The following is a 22,039-nucleotide window of genomic DNA, read 5'->3' as shown; positions in this document are numbered from 1 at the left end:
CACAAAGACCGGCTCAGATTCCTTCTTACCAGGGAGACGTTGAAAGAACACATCCAATGTGTAATCCAGGCCTTACACTTTCACTCTTAGGTTTATTTATTTAATTGTACATATGGAAGGCTTTCAAAAGGCCTGAAGATGTTTGAGATTATAGTATAAAGAATATTCACATTGTGAAAACTAGAAAATTGGCTTTGTCAGCTTTGTCTGTGCTGAAACTGACACAGTATGTCTACACAGGCATCCTCACAGTGTGGCGAATGTTCCTCGTTATTCATTAGTATTCAAATTACAGACTACAGTGGATCTCAACTCAACTCTTTGTGGATGATTCACCATCCCTTGGCATTATACAGTGAATGGCAACAGAGACGGTCTTCAGCTTCCTGTCTTTTTGAAGATGCGAGTTTGTCTTCAGACTACTCTCCTGGGCGGAGACGTTCTTATTGGTGTTAAATTTAACACAGCTTAAAGTGATATTTCACAAGCGAAGGAAACTTCAAAATGAGTTTATGCAGCACTGCCCTCACCAAAAGAAGAAGAAGAAGAAGAAGAAGAGAAATTGCAGGGTACCAAACAACTGTTAATGCAATTATATAAACCTTGGAGCATATGATGATTCAACTATAAGCGGGGTGTTTGCCGTGGTTTGACAGAATATCACAAACTTAAAAACTGAAGACAAAAGTGGCACAAGTCACCTTGTTACAGATACAGAACATTTTAAAAGAAGTAAAAGCAAAAAGTAATAACATCATTTAGAGGAGACATATTATGCTCATTTTCAGGTTCATAGGTTTATTTTAGGTTACCACTAGAATATATTTACATGCTTTCATGTTCACTGTCATCACTGTGCAAAACACTTCCTGACAAGCCTTCAGTGGCTTGCTTCTTATTAAAAAAAATAGATTTTTTTGTACAATTTGCTTTAAAACCCTCTTCGAACAGATAAAATTAACAGGGCACTACTTTACTTCCACTTCATCACTTCTCCTGCAGTCAGCTCAATATCAGGAGAACAGACCCAGAGAGTGTGAGTCGATACGCAACAAAGGTTATCCATCGGATTCTTTCCATAAAGCTCCGATCCATACTGCTGTATGAGCAGCCTGTTCAAACAGCCGCCCCACTGCTGGCTTTGTTTATACCGGGACTTATTGAATCGAGGCTATTTTTATTATTCTTAAATATATATTCCATCTGCTGACGAGACAAAGGCTCGGAGTGATAGCTCCCTGCGTGTATGGAGGTTATAAAAGACAAACAATTGGACTTTTTTTTTATATTTGTGTCATATTTTGACCACAAACTACGATGTAATAAAATGTACATATCATTTATTTCGCCTTAACTTCCCTGTGTAGTCTTTAAAGGTCAAAGTAAGAAAAAGGTTGTTGTTGCTGTTCTGCAGAGGCGGGAGTTTCGTGAGGCGTAGACACACAACTGGGACTGTGATTGATGGAAACCCCTCTGAATAACTGGGTAGCTGGCTCTTACCGGCAGCAATCTGCCAGCGCCGCGGTCTCATCAACACGAACCCACATCCCACACTCACGGATTTACTCTCCTTCACAACACACTCCCAGTGCCACGGCGACACGCGGTCGTTGCTCTGACACACTTGGCACAGCTGAGATCAACTGCACTACTTCTGCCCTGTTTTTAACACTCAGTAAGAATCCAGGCGTGGGTTCATCTGCCCTTTGCTCAGCTGCATACATTGGCATGTGCTTGTTACATGTCAGGACACGAGGAGGGTCAACAGATAGCAGACGTCCTAATGTGGACACAGCTCTCGGTACAGAGAGTCCGGAGAAAAATATAACCAAAACATTTTTTTTAAATATGCCAGAGAAAATTTGATTTCCATCCATTACTGTTATTAGAAGTTCAATTTGGAGATATTTCTTAGATTTAATTTAAAATAGACATGACCCCCGGTGTCATAGATGTCTTCACGTGACGTACACATTTTCCCTGAAGCCTACAAAATGAGAGAAACGGCTGAAGCATTGTTGGGCATCACAATGAATGCTTGCAATGAATTTGATCCATTCAGTCCGATAACATCTGAAAAGTTTTGAAAAGTCACACCATTGTATCATTTTATCCACACTTGAATCATCGGAGGGAAGATGAATCCACTTCTTAATCTAAAATCATTTCTTATTCCTAAAATTTAAAAAGGTAATCACTCCAGATCAGAACAGACTCTGATGTGACTCGGGGTTTCATTCCTCCAGAGGGTCTGGCTCTGCCTCGACTCTCTCCACCAGTACTTATTATTAAATGATACGTCTTCGTTGGGTAATGTTGTAATTAAGGATTTGGATTTCATGAAAAAATTGAGAACTACTCCTTAAAACTTGTGCCATATCTTCCAGAGAGCCACTTCTTCAGGACAAATATGTTCAGACCCAACTTCCCCCACATGGTGCAAACCTGGTTGTTGCCAGGTTGTGACTTATCAAATGTTAGTATACAAGAACTCGGCTATAAACCTCTCCTTTACAAAGATGATAACGTCCATTTTGACTGACAGGGCTATTCGGGGTTGCAGTTTACACTGGATTTGAACTAAAGTGCATCATATTGAAAAATAATTCAAAACTATTCAAAAACATGAGGTGGTAGTGGATTTTATTTGATTTAATCCGTGTTGTCGTTTTCTAATGTAAAGCATCTTCCTCTGTTTTCCTGTTTTAGAAAACAAGAACACTATAAATAATGCCTTGAAATATTCAAACCCGGAACTTCATGTTTTCATGGCTGCACGACTGCATTAATATTTTCTGGATGTCGACCACATCATGCTAAACACATTCATCTCAAATTAAGCCTGACATGTTTGGTATTTTTAAAGAAACTTTTGGGGTCGCCACCAGAATTTCAACTCGCGCTCTGTTTAGCTACACACTCATTACAAATTCAGTTGAGTCCAATTATCAAGTGAAATTGTGCTTCAAACCTTGATTGTATTTTTTTTTTTATGCTCCCTCTCTGAATCATTCTGGATCATCAATTGGCCCGCCGACTGAAAACAATCCTACAAACAAAGGTGTCAATTTGAGAGAAGAAGGACCCGATGTCATATCATTACCACTGTCACACTGACCTTTGCTCGGTAGAAGAAAAGGGGGATTGGTATTCTCCAGCTCAACCTGACGACTTGGGAAACCAATGAGGATTCACAAACAGAGCAGGCATGGAGCCCTCGTTGCACAAATCTCTGGCCCGTTACTGAGGGAAGGAAGGACGATTTAGTGCGACTATATTTCCTGTGTAATGGCACAGCTGAAAACAAGTATAACAGCACATGTTCGCCTGGTCCAGGTTTCAATACCTGAGCAACACCACAGTGTCCCTCAGTTGCTTTTCTTCCATGTTTTCGCTGTTTAATTTTTCCCTGTTTTATTTTTGTAGGTTTTATCCTTGTGTGTCCTGCTTTGTGTCACACATGTGTCTTTTTCTTTTTCCCTCATTCTTTCTTGTTCACCTGTGTTTCATTTGTTGATTACCCTCTTTTTATTTATGTCTGAGTTTTCCCTTCATTGTTTGCTGGTCCGCCCGTGTTACCAGCTCTGATCCCTGCTCCTCTCGTGGGTTTTCTCTGAGTTACATCTCTCTGATTAAGGCACAGTAGAACATTTGCTGGTGATGAACACATCATTATACAACTACCATTATCGATGAAACGCTATCTGAAAAATATTCACACATGAAGTAATGCTTTTCTATTTTTCAAGTTACGGTTAATCTCGTCTCCCGACTTCCATCCTCACTCTCTCACTCTCTCCTGGAAGTTTTAGCGAGGGTTACAAAATGAAACGTAAAGTTACCTGAAGTGAACGGTGGATTTTTTTGGGGGGTTTGACGATGTTTGTTTGAGATAATGTAGTACACAACTCCACAAAAGGCTGTATGTGACAAAGTCCTAGTAGTTTTTTAGACACTGTATTGCAGAAATCTTTCACGCACACACCTCCATACATACGCAGTACCATCTCACCGTTTAGCAACAAACGATTATATTAGTGCTGGCAGACTCTGTGGAACAACAACGACACGATCAAACATGAACACAACTTTATAGTTTTACCGCTCAGTTCCATTGCACAGAGGGATTCTGGGATGCAAGCTGTCGTAAACAGCAGCCTTTGGCATTTTTTCTTCATTCGCATAGATTCATTTTCCTCCCACAGAATCAAAAAAAAAAACACGGTTTTGTTTACTCCTCTCACCCTGCAGCGACGGTGATGCAACATGACCCGCCGCTGACACAGAAACAAATATTGAAGAGAAGCTTCCTGAAGACAGATTAATGAGGCGTCTTCTAAGCAAAGTCTTCATTTGTAAAGTCATTTTCCTTTTGAAAGCTGCCCATTTACAAATTCACCTTTCTGCTACTACTTTACTAGCGTACAGCGCTGTACATTTGAATGCATTAAACAGCGAGTGGTTAACTGTTGAGACAGACGGAAAAGCGTGCTGTCATGAATCTTCCTGTTTAACAAAGCCAAAAAGATTTGTAAGGCTGGCACAGACTGATTTCCTGCCTGCTGCCATGCACCTGTCAGCCATTTTGACACCTCTGCTGCTAATATCCCACAGTTCATCTCCTTCAGTGACGATTTTGGACCAGCTGGTCTTGTTTGGATGTTCAAACAGTCCTATTCCTTCTCCCTGACAACTTTTCACTGACTCGCTGACAGACAGATCTCCGCACGAGAGACAAGAGGTATTGTGTGAATGAATATGGATGGAGCCGTCCATCTGTCCATCTGCCATTAGGCCTCGCTGACGCTGAATGCTGACAGCGCTCGGCGAGAGGCTGAAAAGAATCTGAAAATGAGCCTGATGCGAACGAGGCTCTAATGTTTTCCCCTGGAGAAAAGCCTTCGAGGAGTAGATTCAGTCGCGTTTATACTCCTCGTAAAAGCAGAATCGGGAGGTGTGACATTTGAAATATTAGCTTTGAACTTTCTGTCAATATGCGGAGAGCGGCTGTCAAAATTTACACATGAAAAGGGAGAGAGAGGTTTAGGTGAGATGAGACAGAAAGACAGGTTCATATTCATAGATTTCAACCGAGCTGGAGCCCACCCCGGCACGAACCGGGCAGAGGGGAAGGAAGATCCCCTGGACGGCAGGTTTGCCACACAGGAGACAAAAACAGTACCGACGCGCACTCAGACCAGCGGGCAATTAGCATTCTCCACTCCACCTGACGTACACGTCTCTGGATGTGTGGCGGGAGGGGGAGCGGCACGAAACCCACACAGTGACAGGGCGGACTAATTAGCGTAAATCAAATTAAAAGTGAAGACGCAAGATGTAAATAAAAGAATTACAATACGGCATCCGTTATTCGGCGGGATGAAATGACAGAAAATCAAACCACTGAACAATCTGTGTGCGTCCTCACAGATCTACCCGACACTGTGTTTGTGTGGTAACTTTTCCCCCAGCTTGTTCATTTGTTAGCTTGTTAGCTTTTGGCTGTCAGCAGCTTGCAGCAAGACTTCCTATTTGTCAGTAGCACTGTTGTTCTGGCTGTCGTCTGTGGTCGCCTTTGATCAGTTAGTAAAACATTCTCCAGACATGAGAATGGGTTTTGGAATAAAAGCCCAACTTTAGTTTGAAATCTTGGCAGTGAGGGAGAACGGGGGTTGTGAAATGGGACCAGATATGATCAGGCATTGATGTGAGCTGTTCTATGTTTGAAAGGTTGAAGGTTAGAAAATTATCACAGTGTGGTTTATATATGTTGTACGCAGTGGTGTCTGTATTTTGAAATGAAAGCGACCCATATTTGGACCTCATGGCATTCCCAGAGACAGACAGATTCAGTTACCACAATTAAACCAGCATCTCTCTTTAGTGCCTAAACTTAACCAGAGCATAAGCACAGTATTGAGACACGAGAACTTTTTAAAATTTAACCTAAGGATTACCAAAAATTTCAACATAAAGAATTGCAAAGCGTTAATTGTGGTTAAGTGGTTTTGCAGAAACACACTTTTGTCGAGTTGGTTTCAACAAGGAAGAATTACCACTTTCGTCAAAGGAGTCTGGTGGCTTTGATCAGAGCAGTATCGTGACTGCAGCTGACAGCTATCTTACGGAAAAAATATTCTAAATATAGCGTACGCTTCAACTGATATTGATCATTCAAATACAATTTGCTGTTGACCCCGTCCTCAGCACTACATTGCTTAGCTCCCGTGTCTGGGTCTCAGAACTGGGGGCACGCTGGCCGCCATCTACTGTATGTTATACACTGACTGTGGATAGGTACGTCACACGAACCCGTCCCTCTAAGCCCAGATAGTGTGGCTTTTCAGCACCGATTCCTGCTAAACACACAGTGTGCGTGAGATCTGTGAGCTCCATTGTGTTCCTGTAAAATTATGAGCTCGACAGTGTCTCCATTTAGCTCTGAACCACGCTCATCTCTCCGTCTCCCCTCTTCCTATGTATATTTAATGACAGCCAGATGAATCGTGCGCCTTGGGTGGACATTTAATAAAGTACATGGCACTACGTTAAATCAGATTATGTTACCAGCGTCGTCACTCTCTGAAATACATCTAAGATATTTGGCAAAGCGTTTTTCCTTTGATTCTCTCTCATCTGTAATGTGGAGGTAAATGATTCCTTCAAGGAGATGAAATTATCATGTGAATGCTTATCAGAAAGGAAATCAAAGCTCAACACATCAGCTGAAAATCCACTATATTAAATTATATTAGGTTTTCTGCTGAATAATAATGAAGTCAGCGCGCAAAAAGGGCCTTTTCTTTAATTGGTGCTTATTTAGCCGTACTGTCTATTTTGTCGAGGAGAAAAGATAAGAGCTAAAAAAAATATCCACTGGTTGTTTCTTTTTTTACCACAAAACTCCTCATTAGAAATGTTAGACTATACTAGATGTGCTACCACAAACATCAGAGTTGGTGGTAATAAATTTACACCTTGGGATTTGTTCCCGCGTCTGCACACTCGACTTCAGATTTCACATTCTCTCTGATGATGCTGACTGATGAAACTACTAAGTGCTGCAGCTCGTTCATTGTAGCTGCCGCGGAGCTTCGAGTGCGCCCGGCGAAGACAGCGCGGAGGACAGGGCCGAGGGATCGAGGCAGACGAGGAGAAGCAGCACCTCTTTGGAAATAATTATCTCTCTCATCCCCCCGCGGCCTCCTGTGGGAGATCTAGCCGTGATGGCTGCCAGTTTGCTGCACGGCTGCGTCTAAACCAAAGGCTTTGTTTTCCCCTCTGTGAGAGGAGTTGTTGACAAAGCTTCTGACTATTTACAGCAACATTTTCTCCAACTCTCATACCCAGAATTACATGGGAAATATGTCTGGCAGTTTACCATTGGCAGTATAGTCTCTTGTGATAACTTACACAGTGGAGGGAACGCACCCACTCATTCATTAGCACACTTAAGAGCAACAAGACAAGAGTCTTCTCTGATCAAAGGGTGGCGAAACAAGTTATAAAGGTAAGAAACATCTTTAAACACTGATTTACATCTATTACTTCCTACACTCCCATTAAATAAGAATCGATTTTACGTGCCAAAGTCTATTTAACGTCCCACTACTTTGTCTGTGAAAGCAGTCAGGTGCAGTGGTAGAAAATAGCTAAACAGATTTTCTCTACTGTGTTTAGAGGATAACTCCACCAATACCACTACTGGATATGTGAAAAAGTAGTATAAAACCTTTTGTGGTTGCAGAGGAAGCTGCGTGATATCTGATAAATCTCCTCCAGTGATGTCACTCAGTGGCATTGTGGGTAATGTAGGCACCAGGTTTGGAAATGCAATCCACTGGTCTAGCATTTTAACTCGCAAACAAGTGATCAACATCGATACAGCAGAACCAGACATACTGCTTTTTTATTTCCACGCATTCTTCTTCCTTTTCAAAGCCTGCTGCCTACTTTACCCACAATGCAACTTAGCCACTGAGTGACAACACTGGAGGCCATTTATCAGATTCAACTGGCTTCCTCTGTAAACACACTTTGATGTCTAAACTTGGTGGAGTTACATTTAAAGTAAAGTGTTGTAGTAGCGTTTTTCACTACATGATTAACAGTGTTAAAAGAGAATATCTATAGAAACTTTGGGGAAGAAAAATAATTTGTTTTGAGTCCAAATCACTAATTCCTTGTGTTTTTGTCTCTATGTTAGCTCTAGTGTTGGTATGTACATGGTATGTTTTCATGTACATATGATTTCCTTTCAGAAAAAAATGGTCTAGTTGTCCAGTTTGAAGACAGGGGACACATTACAGAGGTGATTTACAGCAGCTCAAAATCTGGGGGAAGCTGAAAGGTTGCCAAATACAGAATCTTTGGGTAAATCCAAAGTCAAAAATCGTATTGCACCTTTAGGGCAAAAAGAGAACTCACACAACCTCGCTGTAGCAGAGCAGGAGGAGGTAGAGGGATGACTAGGTCTTCACTGCGGTACTTCATCTTGAGCTTGACAGGACACTCTCCATCTCGTGGCGCCTGGAAGAGAGATGGTGACATCACTGTGCAGAGCATTGTGGGCTTTTAGGGAGTGATTGTGTGGTCAAGGATGATGACTGTTGAGCATGAAAACCCGGACAGACAGTGACAGTGTGGTAAGGTACAGCTCAGGTATTGGCAGCTGTAGAGACTTCTCCACAACGTATTAAGTTGGAGAGTTAGAAAATGATATTACATAAAGCGGTAAGACATTTGTCATTCTTGGACAGTGAGATTGATAGGGTTTTATAAAAGCAGGAGAGAGAACATCAATGAAAATCCACTGAAAACCAAATGCATCACGCAGGCAACTTGTATAGGGTGGTATTGCATATATACCCTATACGCCTCGTATATGATTCATAATAGAAATAACGTCATCGAGGATTGCAAGTGAGCCTTTCTTTCATTTGCTTTTCATTTCCTTGGGAACGCACACAATAACAAGAAATCCTTGGCGACCTGATTGGCACTGATGAGTACCTCTCCACCTCCAGCGCACAGAAGACGTTTCATCACGATATGTGTTTCTCAATTGCCGGTAGTAACCCGCTTACCATAGCAATCGATTAATAAGCACCTTCTTCTGTTCAAACTTTGAAAGGCTTACAGAGGGACATGTCCTTCATTACTTTAAATTGAATGGAGTGAAAGCACAGTTATTGTGATGAATTGCTTAGATAATATGCCACAACCTCTATATTACAAAACAAACTCACAGCAGTAGTTACTTGCGTCATCAAACACATTTTTTCTAACACTGACTGATATTCAAGATTTGACTTTTGAAGGCTCTTATTATACATTCTACCCATACTCATTGGTGCCATCTCCTTTACTTGTCGCAAATGTAACCACTAAATACTGCAGTAGCTGGTTTGTTCAGTTAGCCGTGCATCTAGCTGACTCTGCCTAGACTCTGTCCAGACTTGGAACTCACTGCACCAGGAGGATTACTGGTGTTTAGACTGCTAGATGTTACTATGGTGGGGGGGGGCAAAGAGACTGAAGAGGATGCCGACAGATTTTGATTTCTCTTTGAATATTGCACTGTAACATCCCTATACAGAGTATAACTCGACCTCTCATCCTAATTTTAGTCCGGGCAGATGAGGACAAGTGGACATAGAGACTGGTGTGTTGGGGAGAGAGACAGAGAGCATGACAAGGTAACGTGTAAATGATCCTGCTGGAGTCGCACGCTGGCTTCATTAGCTGGGATGTGTTCTGAGCTGCGGTGGCCATAACTCACTCGCTATTCCGTCTTAAAGACAGCCCTGCTCATCCCTGCCACAGCACCTGTCCTCTCCCTGGAGACCACAGACTCATTAGAGAGGCACCACCTAACAGGAAAAGGTAGGTTAATAATGGTCTGTGCTGACGGTAAGATGCGTGACATGGGAAATGAGGAAATTTACTGACAAATCGCAGAAAGATGGAAGTGGGAGTCCTTGCCGTTAAAAAGGCAGCTTGCAGGATACAGCGGCGGTTGTTCAAGTGAAACTTAAAAACAAAAGCATCTGTTAAAGAAAAGCGAGAAAGCAGAGAAACCGGATGCATTGAAAGTGAGACTAACTTTTTTTATAAGGATTTGGAAACATTCTGAAATTCAGTTCAGAACAGCGGGTAAATATAGAAACACTTTGATCATCCTTAAGACACATATTGTGCCAGAGATTACTCAAAAAGTTGAAGAAATGAAACCTGGAGAGTTGTTTATGTGATAGCTGCACAGAAATGCACTTTCATCTTCTCGCACTGCATCATCGGCCCCATGATTCTCCACCTTAAAAATGCACCCCCGACCCAAAAAAAGAAAATCAAAGGTCCCACATGCATGAGAAGCACAGATCAAAAAGAACTGCTATAGAAATAGTTTGGTGTTGAATCTTTATTAAAAAACGCACTAAAAACACTAATGTGGTAAGTCATTGAAGGTCACGCATCAGTCCGTGGTGGTGGGACAGTAACAGATTCCCCAGGCGAGCGAACAGGTGAGGCTGTGGGTTTTTCAGTGGCCTCGCCTTCAGGAGCGTCTCCTCGATCGTCAGAAGGTGTCAACGTGAAGTAGCTCGTGTGCTGAAATTTGAGGACTTCGTTGCCCCAGCTCGTCCATCCCGGTTGAAGACTGCGGGCAAACAGCTCCAAGCACTTGGGTTCAGCGCCGACATAGGGCTTCAACGCGTCTAGAGATGGAGAGAAATGAGGAAGAGGAACGACTGTGAGTCATTTATCCCAATCTGTGGTTCCAATATGGACTAATATGCTGATTATTTTTCCGATTCATCAATTATTTGTTTTTTTAACAATGGTGATGGTGGTATCTTTTAACAAGACTGAGACAGCGAGGCAGTTTTGGCTTGGCAGTTGGCTAGCTGAATCAGCAGGGACTAGAGATCATCTCTCTCGGGGGATAGTCTCTCAAGTGATAGCAACCGCACATTTTTTGTTTGTTTGTTTGTATTTTGAGAATTAATTACCACATGATTTAAATCCATTTTCATTTCATATAATACACACCTTCTTGTGTAATATATTTTTTTGAACAGTGACACGGTCACGGTGCACTGACAGTACACTCTGACATCACAGCATGGTGAGCATCTAAATCACAGTTTCAATTTGATTTCGCCATTTCTCTCCTTTTTCTTTTTTCTCATTTAACTATATTTTCTTCTTATCTGCTTTGATACTGTATCGCTAGTCATTTTGTGTTTCTTCTGTGTAAACGGTGTGGAAAAACGAAAAGAAAAGTTGGACCTAAAAAAATGGAGGTTTTACTCCACTGAAAGTCAGAGTTGTAAGATGACTGCACTGCATCCATTCCTTATGGGGGCACTTTGCTTGTTACTCTTTAATAGGCTGAGGACAGCACTGGCAACTGCCCAGCTCCTTCACACCACAGCGCAGATTTTTCTGTGTGTGGAGGCTGGAAGTGACCTTGACTCTATAAGTGATGATATTCCAGGAGCAGCACACCTGACAGATACGTTTCACTTCCTCTGCCCCTGTGCTACTCTGTCTGCTCTGGTGCATGCTCAAACCACTCTGACACTCGCCTCAGCCAACACTGAGGCAGTTAATGAGCACAAAAGCTTGATCCCCCGAACCGATCCAACCTGCACTATGTGGTGTCCCTGCCTTTCGTTTTTCTCTTTCTTTGCACGTCAGAGAGTCACAGAGTGGAAAGGCCAAACATGCAGCTCTCCGACTAATTCAACCCCAACCGGTGACTCAGCCTCTCAAAGTTGAACAGAGAATAAAGGAGCTAATTATCCTCTTAACTCCGGAATGGGACAAGGTATGAAACTTCTACTGAGAGATGCCTGAGGCAAAGGAAAGTATTACTTTGCTCTCTAGACAAGGAACATATTCAGTCTTAAAATATTCTGCCTCAAAGGCTCCTCATATTCTCTCAAGGGTTGATCACAAACTAATTATATTGCACAGGACCGCATTATCAGCTCAATTACAGTACAGTAACTAACCTCTCAGTGCCATTTTTCCAATACAGTGTTGTCAATCAAATGACGCAATGGCTTTAACTTTCAGCATGCATGTGGAGTTCCACAGGGTCTTGTTTTTGGCCCTATCTTAATCTACATGTACATACTATTACACTGATGCCTTTAACATGCAATAACATTAAGAATAACCTTCTCTATGTTTCTAGATCCCTGTGAAAAGCTGCATAGCCGATATACTGTGTTTACTTTTTTTTTTTTTTTGCCTCCATTGCAAGCAGAATTAAAGTTGGTGGAGAACAAAACAGGGCAAAGAGAGGAGAACATGTTGGACTAACACAAGTCTCCAAATGAAAGCTGATGTTCACATTACATGGTGGTGGACTGAGACGACACAGCTGCCAAACCAGAGACAATGTGCGTTTTTTGTTTTTCAGTAGACCTCAGGACTATTTCCAGCCAAGTTTGTGGTGAGAAAAATATCATATATTTTTGACAAGAAGTCAAAAGTCCTAACCAACACTTTTTGTGCCTAAATCTAACCAAACCATAAGCAGTTTTGTTGCCACATAAAATCTAAAATTCAACCAAAACGAATGAAGAAATGTACGTTTCAACATATCTGTGGTTTGCAGAAGCAGACATTTCCAACATTCATTCTGCCGTTTGGGTTGAAACTGTTGAATCGCCCAACACGAGCCAATGTCGACAATTCAAACACTCTACAAGCGCCCCTAGAGGTCATGCTTCTGCTTACACCTAACTGGACCAAAGGGATTTCAACCATCTGACTTACTACATCGTCAAGTGTCAAAGAGCTAAAAAAAAAACAAAAAAACAACAACAACAAAACAAAAAGCAATCAGACTACCTGCATCAGAGTTTGTAGACTGTGGAAAATCCACTACCAACAGTTTGATATTAATCTGAATAAAGTTTGAAGTATAAATCAGACAGCGAGACAGGAAAGCTAAATATTGTTGCTGCCAATTAAACGTACTGGCTCACAGTTCACCGTTACAGATCTATTCCCCAATCAACAGTAATGCAACCCACACACTTGGCAGCGTGCCTCTTCCTGAGATGAATATTAGAAACAGCCATTTAACCACTAATTATAATACCAAGTTGGGAGGGGACTTCGTAGTTGTAGGGGGCCCTAATTAATAAAAACCACACGTCTTGTCATTCAGAGACGTGCAAACAGTTTTTTTTTCTTCTGCAGCTTGACCATCTGGTAGGGGTGTGCTGTATGATCTGTAAAGAAGTGTCCCTCATCTCTCCATGGCAACCACGAATGTCAGCGATAGGAGCCCCATGTGAGAGGGGAACAGAAGTGGGTCAGGGTTTTTCAGCACTGCAGGCTCGAGGGGTTGTGGCTTTTACACCACTGAGGCTGCCCACTGGCACCGGCAGACCTGACGTGCTCGGCATGAAGCGCAGAGTTTAGAGGGGGGGGGGGATGATAACAAAAGTCTTTGGAAATACTTGGAATTTCTGCCAGTTGCGTAATCTATTGCAGGAGGGAACAAAAGACGTTCATCCTTCGAGCCCCGAGGTGTTAATTATCCCCCCAAATAGTGAAATAAATGAACTGTTCTGCCTTAAGTGGCTCATGGGCAAGGGTTGGGTCGAGCCCTTCTGATATTTCATGACAAGCTGCAATTTATTATTATTACGCTTGTAGATTTGAGCCACACCCACTGCCAACGGAGCTTTCTCACCTCGTGTAGAAAAAGCGAGAAGGGGCGTAGGGCCTGTGCTACACGATTATAGACGCTGCTCATTCTGCACATTTTGTAGTAGACATATTTATTTAAAATACTAAGAAAAAGTACCACAGAAGCCACCTTACTCTTTAATGTTAGTGCAACTCAGTCTGTGCGTCTTGTGCAGCCTCGTGCATCTAAATAAAGATATTTTCTGCTGAAGCAACTGGAATACACATCCCAGTTTTGCTTAAACCTGCTGAGGGGCTTCGGAACACACAAGCAGACTGAACACAATCTGTGTCCTGATCCACTTAATCTCTATGGTGTCACAGCTCCACAGTAGCATCCTTATGATGTTAATCAATGTATTTTTTAACAATATCCAGCCACTTTCACTGTGGCAGAGGCTTTTTCCGTCCCTCTGAAAGGACACCGACAAACACTGGCTGCGCTTTGCTCTCCATACTGCACAATAAATCGCATTCCCCCGAGAGGGAGGGCGATGACGTCAAGCCTCTCTTCTTTATAGTCCCTGCATATTCATTGTCAAGGCTTTTTTTTTTTTTTGCGTTGATTCTAAGTAGCGAGAGTCGGCGTTAGGAGTCAAGGCTGGCCACAACACGATCTGTGCAGAGAGGACGAATTTGATTAAATCCGAGCAGCGAAAGTTCTCAATCCAACAAATCAAAGCTGTCCCCCAGTTATCATATATACAGTAAAGATGCTGCATGTTGTGATTAAGCAGTTTTTTTCACTTCCAACATGGACTTCTGAAAACACTGGCAGCATTCTCTAAAGAAAAATGTCAACTTTTTGCAGTGGAAAAGCAAGTTAGACGCTGCAAAAGTGTTAAAAAATAAATAAATTCTACTTATATAACATTAACAAAATCAGTAAGTTAGTACTTTAAAGTGTTACATTGACCTACAAAACTAATTCTAGTCATCATTTTGTTTGAAATGTAACATGGAATTAAAGGCACATTTTATATTGCAGCCATTCAAACATACATAACTGACTCACACCTTTGCAGGCTGTGGTAGGATTTAGGGCTTATCATCAAAGTTGTGCAGCGAGATAACAATCACTGGTGTCGCAGCATTGCCCTCTGGTGGCGCGGTAAAACACATGACAGCACAGTACTACATAACTACCGGAGAGTGAAGGCTTCTGGGAGTGGAGAGCTGACGGGACGCTGACAATCAGACGCTGATCCTCCACAGGAACCTCTGAAGTACTGAAAGTGGTGAAAAAAAGAATTATTGGTTTGTATTTATTACATTTTAGGATTAAAAAATAACGAGGCACACAGAGAAGCCAATCATTTTACACCTTGTGGAGTTTTCCGCCGCAGAAGAACGATACCGGCCCAGCACCAGCACTTCATACGGCTTCTTATGATCCGAATCCAGCGGGAACACAAACTGTCCAGATGAGGTGACCTGAGAGAGAAGAGCGAGCACATAAAACATCTTGATTCACACCAAATGGGTCAGATACTCATGACTGACAGCTATAATGATTCAAAGTTCACTCACCTTGACCCAGAACCACTCAGCCACCACTTCTACTCCCCAGTGTGGGTAGAGCTCATCACGGACGAAGCGCAGGTGGCTCGGGCGGTTTGTCACCCAGGTGACCACTAAACAGTTTGGAGACGCCAGCAGAGGTACGGGGAGCCGTTTCAGCTGTGTCGAGGGCAAAGAACTGTATCTTCATTGGGAAAACAGATGAAAAAAGATATGATTTGTAAATACAACTACTATTATCCTTCTCCATTACAGCACAATTACTAAAAAGACGCAACACTGTAACTTATAAATGCATTATTGAACTACTAGTGCGATTATTTCTACACAGCGGATCCCAATCTGGGGAATCAATTCAGTGATTCCCAAGAAACTCTTATGATTTTCTCTAGCACCACCATGAGGTTGACAACTTGATGACTATTGGATGGATTGCTATTACGTTTGGGGCAAATATTGAAGAACCTAACAAGACAGATCCTAATTTCTTTGGTGATTTCTGGACAGTTCCTCTAGCGCCTCCTGTAGGTTAGTTTAGGGAAATAGTAGTATTACAATCATTTGCAGACATTCATGCTTCCCCCAGATGATGCACCACTGCAACTAATCAAAAGACCTGCCAAATAGTCACAAGTAGGTTTGTGGACTAGCGTTCTGAAGCCTCTGGTTTTCGCCATCTTGTTTCTTTGGAGCCAGACATGACCATATTTGGATGAGGGAACGCAGCTGGGGAGGACATCCTGATTGGTTCTGACTGAGAACCCGGTGACATCTACCCTTCTGCTCCACACCTTCCGATACGGCTGCATGCCAAATTACCTGCGACTTCTCTTCACTGACTTGTTTTCCCACGGTGGATCCATAACTATTAAGTCGAACCTCCTTCCGTCTGTGTGAGAAAACAGGCAGCTTTAGGAAAACAATGTCAAGCTGTCAGACGGCGACCAGACTCCCTCACTTGAGAAACACACTGACTCATACCAGAAGCATTTATGACAGCGATAAATGAAGGGAGGGGTGATCGTAATTATGCCACAATGACCAACAGTTTGACAGTTTAATCTTCATGCAGTAGTTACCACAATAATGCAGCGGCTCCAATAACTGCAAGGCATTTTCACAAATCTGTTCTATATGACCTGAATACAATATTTACTCCTTTTCTTCAGTTAGATCTAATTACTTTTGTGTTGAAACATTGTACTCACAGTGAACTAGAGGTTGTATTCTTGTGAAATCAGACAGCAGGAAGCCCGCGTCTGGTGGTATAACATATTCGTCCCCCATCAGTGTAACCACCGTAGCCAAGTCCGTCCTGTTCTCTGTAACTCGAGAGAACAAGTCAACATGTGATGTACAGCCATCTTCAGTAACAAGTAGCTGAGTGCACTCCTCCTGCTCCTCGTCGTCCACAAGAGGGAGCTCTTTAGCCATTTCACACAGAGCAGCAAGGCTGCACTCCTGGGAAGGAAGAGGCTCTGTCACCCCATCCGACATTCCACTCAGGTGTCCTAGAGATCGGGCAGAGTCCACCAAGGACTTGGTTCCCTCCTTGATCACAGACCTGATCTGCATCAGTAAAGAATACAGAGATGATATAGTGTGGGTGATGTGCTACATATAAAGTATGAGGTTACAGGAGACTGTAACTGAAATATAAAATGTATAATCAGTGGTAAAAAAGTAACTAAGTACATTTACTCAAGTACTTTCTTCTCCTTTATACTTCCACTGCATTTCAGAGGAAAATACAGTATTTTTGACCCTACTATCAATTTGACAGCTTATCTACAGGTTATTTTGCAGATTCAGTTTGCTCTACCAACCAACCAACACATATGTTATTGTGTATTACTAATTTTGTCATTTTTCATTAAGATCTCTTTAAAGAAGGAGGTACAATTCCAGAAGAGGATTAGTGCCACTGTAAAAAAATAAAACAATGTAGTTCTGAGTTTTTTCTTTTTCACAATTTTGACTCTAATCTCAGAACCTTCTTTTCTCAGAGTTCTGACTTAACACCCCCTTCACCCCTCATTTTCACACCAGTGCAATAAAACCCCACCCCAGGGCTAAAATGCAAAACCCTCCCCACTACCACCCCTCACACACCTCATTTACATACTCACTTTCATACTTTACTAAAATACTCCATATTTTATATTTATTTGTCAACAAAGAGCTGCTATCTGTGTTTCGTTGTTTTTCCTGAAACGATGACAATGAAAATCTATTCTATTCTATCAAACTCTAAATTCTCTAAAACCCCAAGATTTCTGATTCTGATTTTAACCTTAGAATTCTGAGACGAAAGGACAAATTTTACATCTAAAGTCAGAACCAGTCATCGGGCTTGAGAGACTTGCGAATAAAGAGAGGCGATGAGGTTCCTCAGTCCAGGCAAGGTTTGTCTCCAGCCCAACTGACTTAACGCTGTCAGCTCCCCTTTTTAGAAAGAAAGGGATGCAGTGGCTTGTGTGTCAATCTTCAAACTGTTACTTAGCTAATCTTACCCTGTTTTTTGTGCATGTCTCATCATATCCAGGCCACAAAGCTCAGGAGGAGGTAACCACCAAATGCTGTGACGAACCAACTTGCCAAAGTCTTACGACACATGACATCTTCACTTTTACCCCAGTACACGTACCTGTTGTGTCTACTCATTGTTCTCGGCTCTCTTAATTCTGGACGTATTACATGTCATCTGTATGTCAAATACACGTTCATATTTGAGTCATTATTCAACTAAGACAGCATCTGCGGATGGCAATGCTTCATTAATGGCTATATTCGGATGAAACTATCTCAGCAGGCAAGTGTTGGTGCTGTAACAAAGCTGATTTCAGGTGATCAAACTCTGCACACTGATCTCCCTGCAGCCTGCCTCGTGTCTGCTGTAACCTGTCAGTTAGCAGCAGACAGGTCACTCTGGCTTTTCTCAGAAAATGTGTCCCGACAAGATCTGACAGTGAGGACAGAGTCTACATAATGATTAACTATTGATTAAATGATTCTACCTCAGTCACTTCTCTTACGTAAGTATATTTTGGTGCTTATACTTACTGAAAGGCTGTACTTCAACAATTCCTCATTGCATTCTAGTATCAAAATGGGTGTATCAGAATCAGAGTATTTTATATTTCACGCACACCTCATCCTTGTCCAGTCGTGGTGCCTACATTACCCAGAATACAACTCAAATACTGTTTAGCTGGAGATTCAGAGATCGAACAGCTGATATCGCTGCGAAACATTATTTTCAGTCGTGCAACACCAACACAAATCTCTTTCAACACGATATGACACATGTGGCTAAAACGTAACAGTAGAGAATGAGCCTACCTTCTCATGGAAGGCCTGTGAATCAACCTCGCCCTGGTTCAGTTCACTGTGTCTTCGTTTCCTTTTCTGAAAGTCAGATTGATATTGAGTGATACACAAGATATGAGCAATAAATTCAGTGATCACACACAAACAAAATGTGTTTTGCCTTCCATCATGGTGTCCTGCTTACAAATTCAGACATTTTTCTGCATTTCTTCATCAGATATGATAGTAAACTATATATTTGTGGGGTTTAAACTGTCATCAGACATAATGACTCAAATGACCTGTCTGTGTTCACTTTAGTTCATTTTAGTCTGCCAGAGTTAACTAGGGACTAGACTTCCCTTAACTTGACTTGGCCAAGAATAAATGACTTGGGACTTGCTTGAGACTTGGACTAAATGACAAGAGACACATGTCTGGGCTTTGGAAACTTAAAAGTATAATTTTCCACTATACTTCTTATAGACAAAATGATCAATCGTGATAATAACTCATAATAGTTTAATTAAACAATAATGAAAAACATGATAGTTACAACCCTTCTCTGTGTCTTTTGTGTCTTAATAACATTTTATTAAATATAAAATGTATCAATGTGTCTTTTTCTGGTGTTTTGAAATGTGTTTCTTTGAAACGAGTGAGTGACATGTAATCTACAACCTGCTGGGATGCTCAGCAATCTGAAAACTACACATTTTAAAATGAGAACTGGTTTTTTGTTTAGTGTGCTTAGAGAATCATACAACAAATAATTTGCATTAAAGAAGTATACTACAGCATTACACCGACAGCAGTGATTTTCAGATGCTTTAGTACAGCTCTGGGACCAGCAGGTGTCCCTCTGAAGTCACCTTTGTGAGCCCCTGGCTGCATCATGTGGAGCAGCTTTATTACCTTTGGTGGTTTGTCTGTCTTCTGCAACGGCTCCGTGTTTCCTCCATCCGCTGCAGCGCTCTTATTCACACTGTTGTGGCTTTTTACAATATAATAGTACTGCCTTTTGAAGCAACACTTGACACGTGACTTTTGATTATTCTTACATCGGATGCAACGCGTATACCCCTGATCAATGAACGAGCGTGCATCCAAAACCCAGCCATGGCTGCTCTGGACCAGCACGGACATTACGAAAATGGTATTTTAGCTGCGATTAAAGTGAGCAAATGTTTAATCCCCCGCTGGGTGTTGCCTGTCCCATGTTCCCGCCCGATTGCAAAATCGAATCTTAGCCGCTGGATTTCACAGAAAACGATACCGAAAGCTTAACTCAGCGGCGTGTTGTTGTTATCTGTATCGCGGAAGTAGGTGACGTTGGACTTTGGTCCCTAACGACGTTCCGTAGAAACGTTGCTCGTGCGCCCCCAGTGATACGCACAGTCTCAGTAGCAACAAGAGTCAGCGGGCATGATGGCAGACACACCCCGGGACACGGCTCACAGCGGCGACACCAGTTAAGTTAGCTAACGTCAATTAAGTTAAACATAAGCGTTTGGAAGATGTCTAAATCGGGCACTCAGCGTTTGTCTGACTCTCTGAAGTCGGGGGACAATTTCAACAAGCGGGTCTGTGTGTATGACTGCCGCTTCGAGAATGAAGAGGCTGTGTACAAATGGCTGGACATAAGTGGCTTCGACTTCAACGACTTTGTTGATGCTCTGCAGCAGGTAGGTAACTTATTGTTAATTAGCTCAGGTCACTTCAGCGTAAAGTGTTGTTTGAAGTGTTGTTTGTTTTGTTTTTTTTTAGCATAGTTTAAGTTAAACTTTACAAACATTATGCTCGTCTTAAATGTGAGTTTATGGACTCAAATGGAAACCGTTTTCCAGAAGTTTCTGATATTAAATGTGCTTCAGTATGACAGTATTTTTTTCTGACCGTAAATCTACTTAGGTATCAAAATCAGCGCCGCTATACTCCGCGCGTGACCGTGACGAGCTGACGGCTCGGAGCTCCCGGCTGACGGCGATGAGCGTCCGTCCGTCCCCCGGCTGATGGAGTTGATGACCGTCTGTCCGTCCGTCCTGTACATATTTGTTTCAGTGCTCTCAGAAGCATGCAGCTTTATTAATGACATATACTCTATAGGTTTTTAGATACACCTCACTACAACAAATCATAGTTGCAGGACTGTTGCATGATCCCTGCAGTGATTGTTTCTCTGACAGAAGTTGTAGTGATGATAAGATATTTTATCATTTTATGATGCTGTCAATAAAGAACAACTTGAAAGAGCTTGAAAGATGAACATTATAACCTCCATGAAGTTAGGATTTACTTATTGGCCGTTCAGCACTAACTTTTGCTATGACTACCTACATAACTGGTAACTAGGTGCAGGTATGTTATGATTTCTTTTATGAGTATCAAGGAAATTAAACCAGCAAGATAGAGAGACTAGCTCTGGTTGTTTCACATGTCATTAAATTCAGATTGAAATCAAGCAGCAAACCTGTTAAAAAAAAACGTGATGTAATGGATAAGTAACAGTTGCTAAACCACAACTCAGGAGCGGAAACAAGGTGCTTGTTTGGCAGGCCAAGAAATGCCAGAATTTCAAAGTCGGTGACCGGAAAAAAGTCCTTTTGACTTGATGAATCCAAGTTTGAGATTCATGGCAGTAACAGAATGGTGCATGTAAGGAAACACTTTGAAATAGTAAATCTTGTTGAGAAGCAGTTAAATTCCTGTCTCGTTTTTGAGGTTGTGTGGTGTCATGGGGAAAAGCCAGCCAGTGCCTTTTGACATGTGACTTTTCTTGAAAGCTGACCTGTCTAAGTGCAAAATGAAGGCAGCTGGACTTGCTCAAGGTTCTTGAAGATGTCTCACCTCTTCTCAGAAAGGCCTCTTAAAGGGGAATTATGTAGTTTTGGAGAGCAAATTCAAACTCAGAAGTTTGATATTACCATTAGTAATGAGGTTATAATACGAACTCAGAGATGTATTTTTTCCATAACTGGATAAACAAGCTGTTCTCAGAGGAAAATAAGGTCTGAAACACTGTTTGAAGCTAGAAAGGTGGCAGGGTCCGTCACACATAAACAAGTCAGTCACTAGCCGTTTTTATACTGGGCAGCTAGCCGCCAATTTGGCTGTCCTTTTTGCGGCTAGAGTACTTTCTCTACTTGCAGATTTAGACAGAAGGCGGTAAATTGGGGGTCTGTTTTGGTCCACCAGTATGACGCCTCGGAGGGTACACTTTTTTCCACCTCCATTGCTATGATTGTGTGAGATAGGCGGAGGTGTTGATGACGTGCACTGTTGTGCGACCCACAGCCGGGGAGTTTTAAAACCAGGAAACGGCTGATCACAGCAGTCAGTCCATCACTTCATCCACAGACGTCAAGATGAGCAGCTGGAAAGCCGCTGAGATCCGGGAGATGCTAGCGTCTCCTCGGTCTCTGTAGCTGTCTTCGTTGTCCGCTTGTTGTTTTAGTGGCAAGCTACTAACGGTCGCTACTTTCAAATTAAAAGCCCC

At 42.1% G+C, this 22,039-nt stretch overlaps 2 protein-coding genes across 4 annotated transcripts in view; one reads left to right on the top strand and one right to left on the bottom strand.

Annotated features, from left to right (window-relative positions):
* Window positions 1–10,402: 10,402 nt before the first annotated feature.
* mettl4 (methyltransferase 4, N6-adenosine) lies at window positions 10,403–19,881 on the bottom strand. 2 transcript variants are annotated; one of them, XM_030398538.1, is made up of 8 exons: window positions 19,459–19,877; window positions 18,577–18,642; window positions 16,443–16,803; window positions 16,054–16,123; window positions 15,244–15,418; window positions 15,038–15,147; window positions 14,860–14,942; window positions 10,403–10,715 (listed from the first exon to the last, which is right to left on the bottom strand). In XM_030398538.1, the coding sequence occupies exons 1-8, from the start codon at window positions 19,687–19,689 to the stop codon at window positions 10,468–10,470; spliced, it is 1,344 nt and encodes a 447-aa protein (XP_030254398.1). In that variant the 5' UTR covers window positions 19,690–19,877; the 3' UTR covers window positions 10,403–10,467. The 2 variants fall into 2 exon arrangements, with proteins under 2 accessions (XP_030254398.1, XP_030254399.1); XM_030398539.1 differs by having other exon boundaries at window positions 10,586–10,715; window positions 14,731–14,942; window positions 19,459–19,881.
* A 51-nt stretch (window positions 19,882–19,932) lies between these two features.
* smchd1 (structural maintenance of chromosomes flexible hinge domain containing 1) overlaps window positions 19,933–22,039 on the top strand; it is a 37,578-nt gene continuing 35,471 nt past the window's right edge. For both annotated transcript variants that reach the window (XM_030398537.1, XM_030398536.1), the window contains exon 1: window positions 19,933–20,228. In XM_030398537.1, coding sequence (XP_030254397.1) covers window positions 20,061–20,228 — 168 coding nt within the window. In that variant the 5' untranslated portion in view covers window positions 19,933–20,060. The remainder of the gene's footprint in view (window positions 20,229–22,039) is intronic.

The sequence above is a fragment of the Sparus aurata genome, chromosome 19 (assembly GCF_900880675.1).
Source record: "Sparus aurata chromosome 19, fSpaAur1.1, whole genome shotgun sequence".
Classification (NCBI taxonomy): Eukaryota; Metazoa; Chordata; class Actinopteri; order Spariformes; family Sparidae; genus Sparus; species Sparus aurata.
The sequence above is the reverse complement of the archived record's forward strand: the minus strand, read 5'-3'. Positions and strand labels throughout refer to the sequence as shown.

Excerpts from the sequence above, each read along its gene's own strand:
- mettl4 (XM_030398538.1), bottom strand. The coding sequence starts at position 19,689 with ATGTCCGTGCTGGTCCAGAGCAGCCATGGCTGGGTTTTGGATGCACGC. Across the intron at positions 15,148-15,243 it reads CTGAGTGGTTCTGGGTCAAG|GTCACCTCATCTGGACAGTT; the intron begins GTGAGTGAACTT and ends CTTCTCTCTCAG. Across the intron at positions 10,716-14,859 it reads CCAGAAGCCTTCACTCTCCG|ACGCGTTGAAGCCCTATGTC; the intron begins GTAGTTATGTAG and ends CTCCATCTCTAG.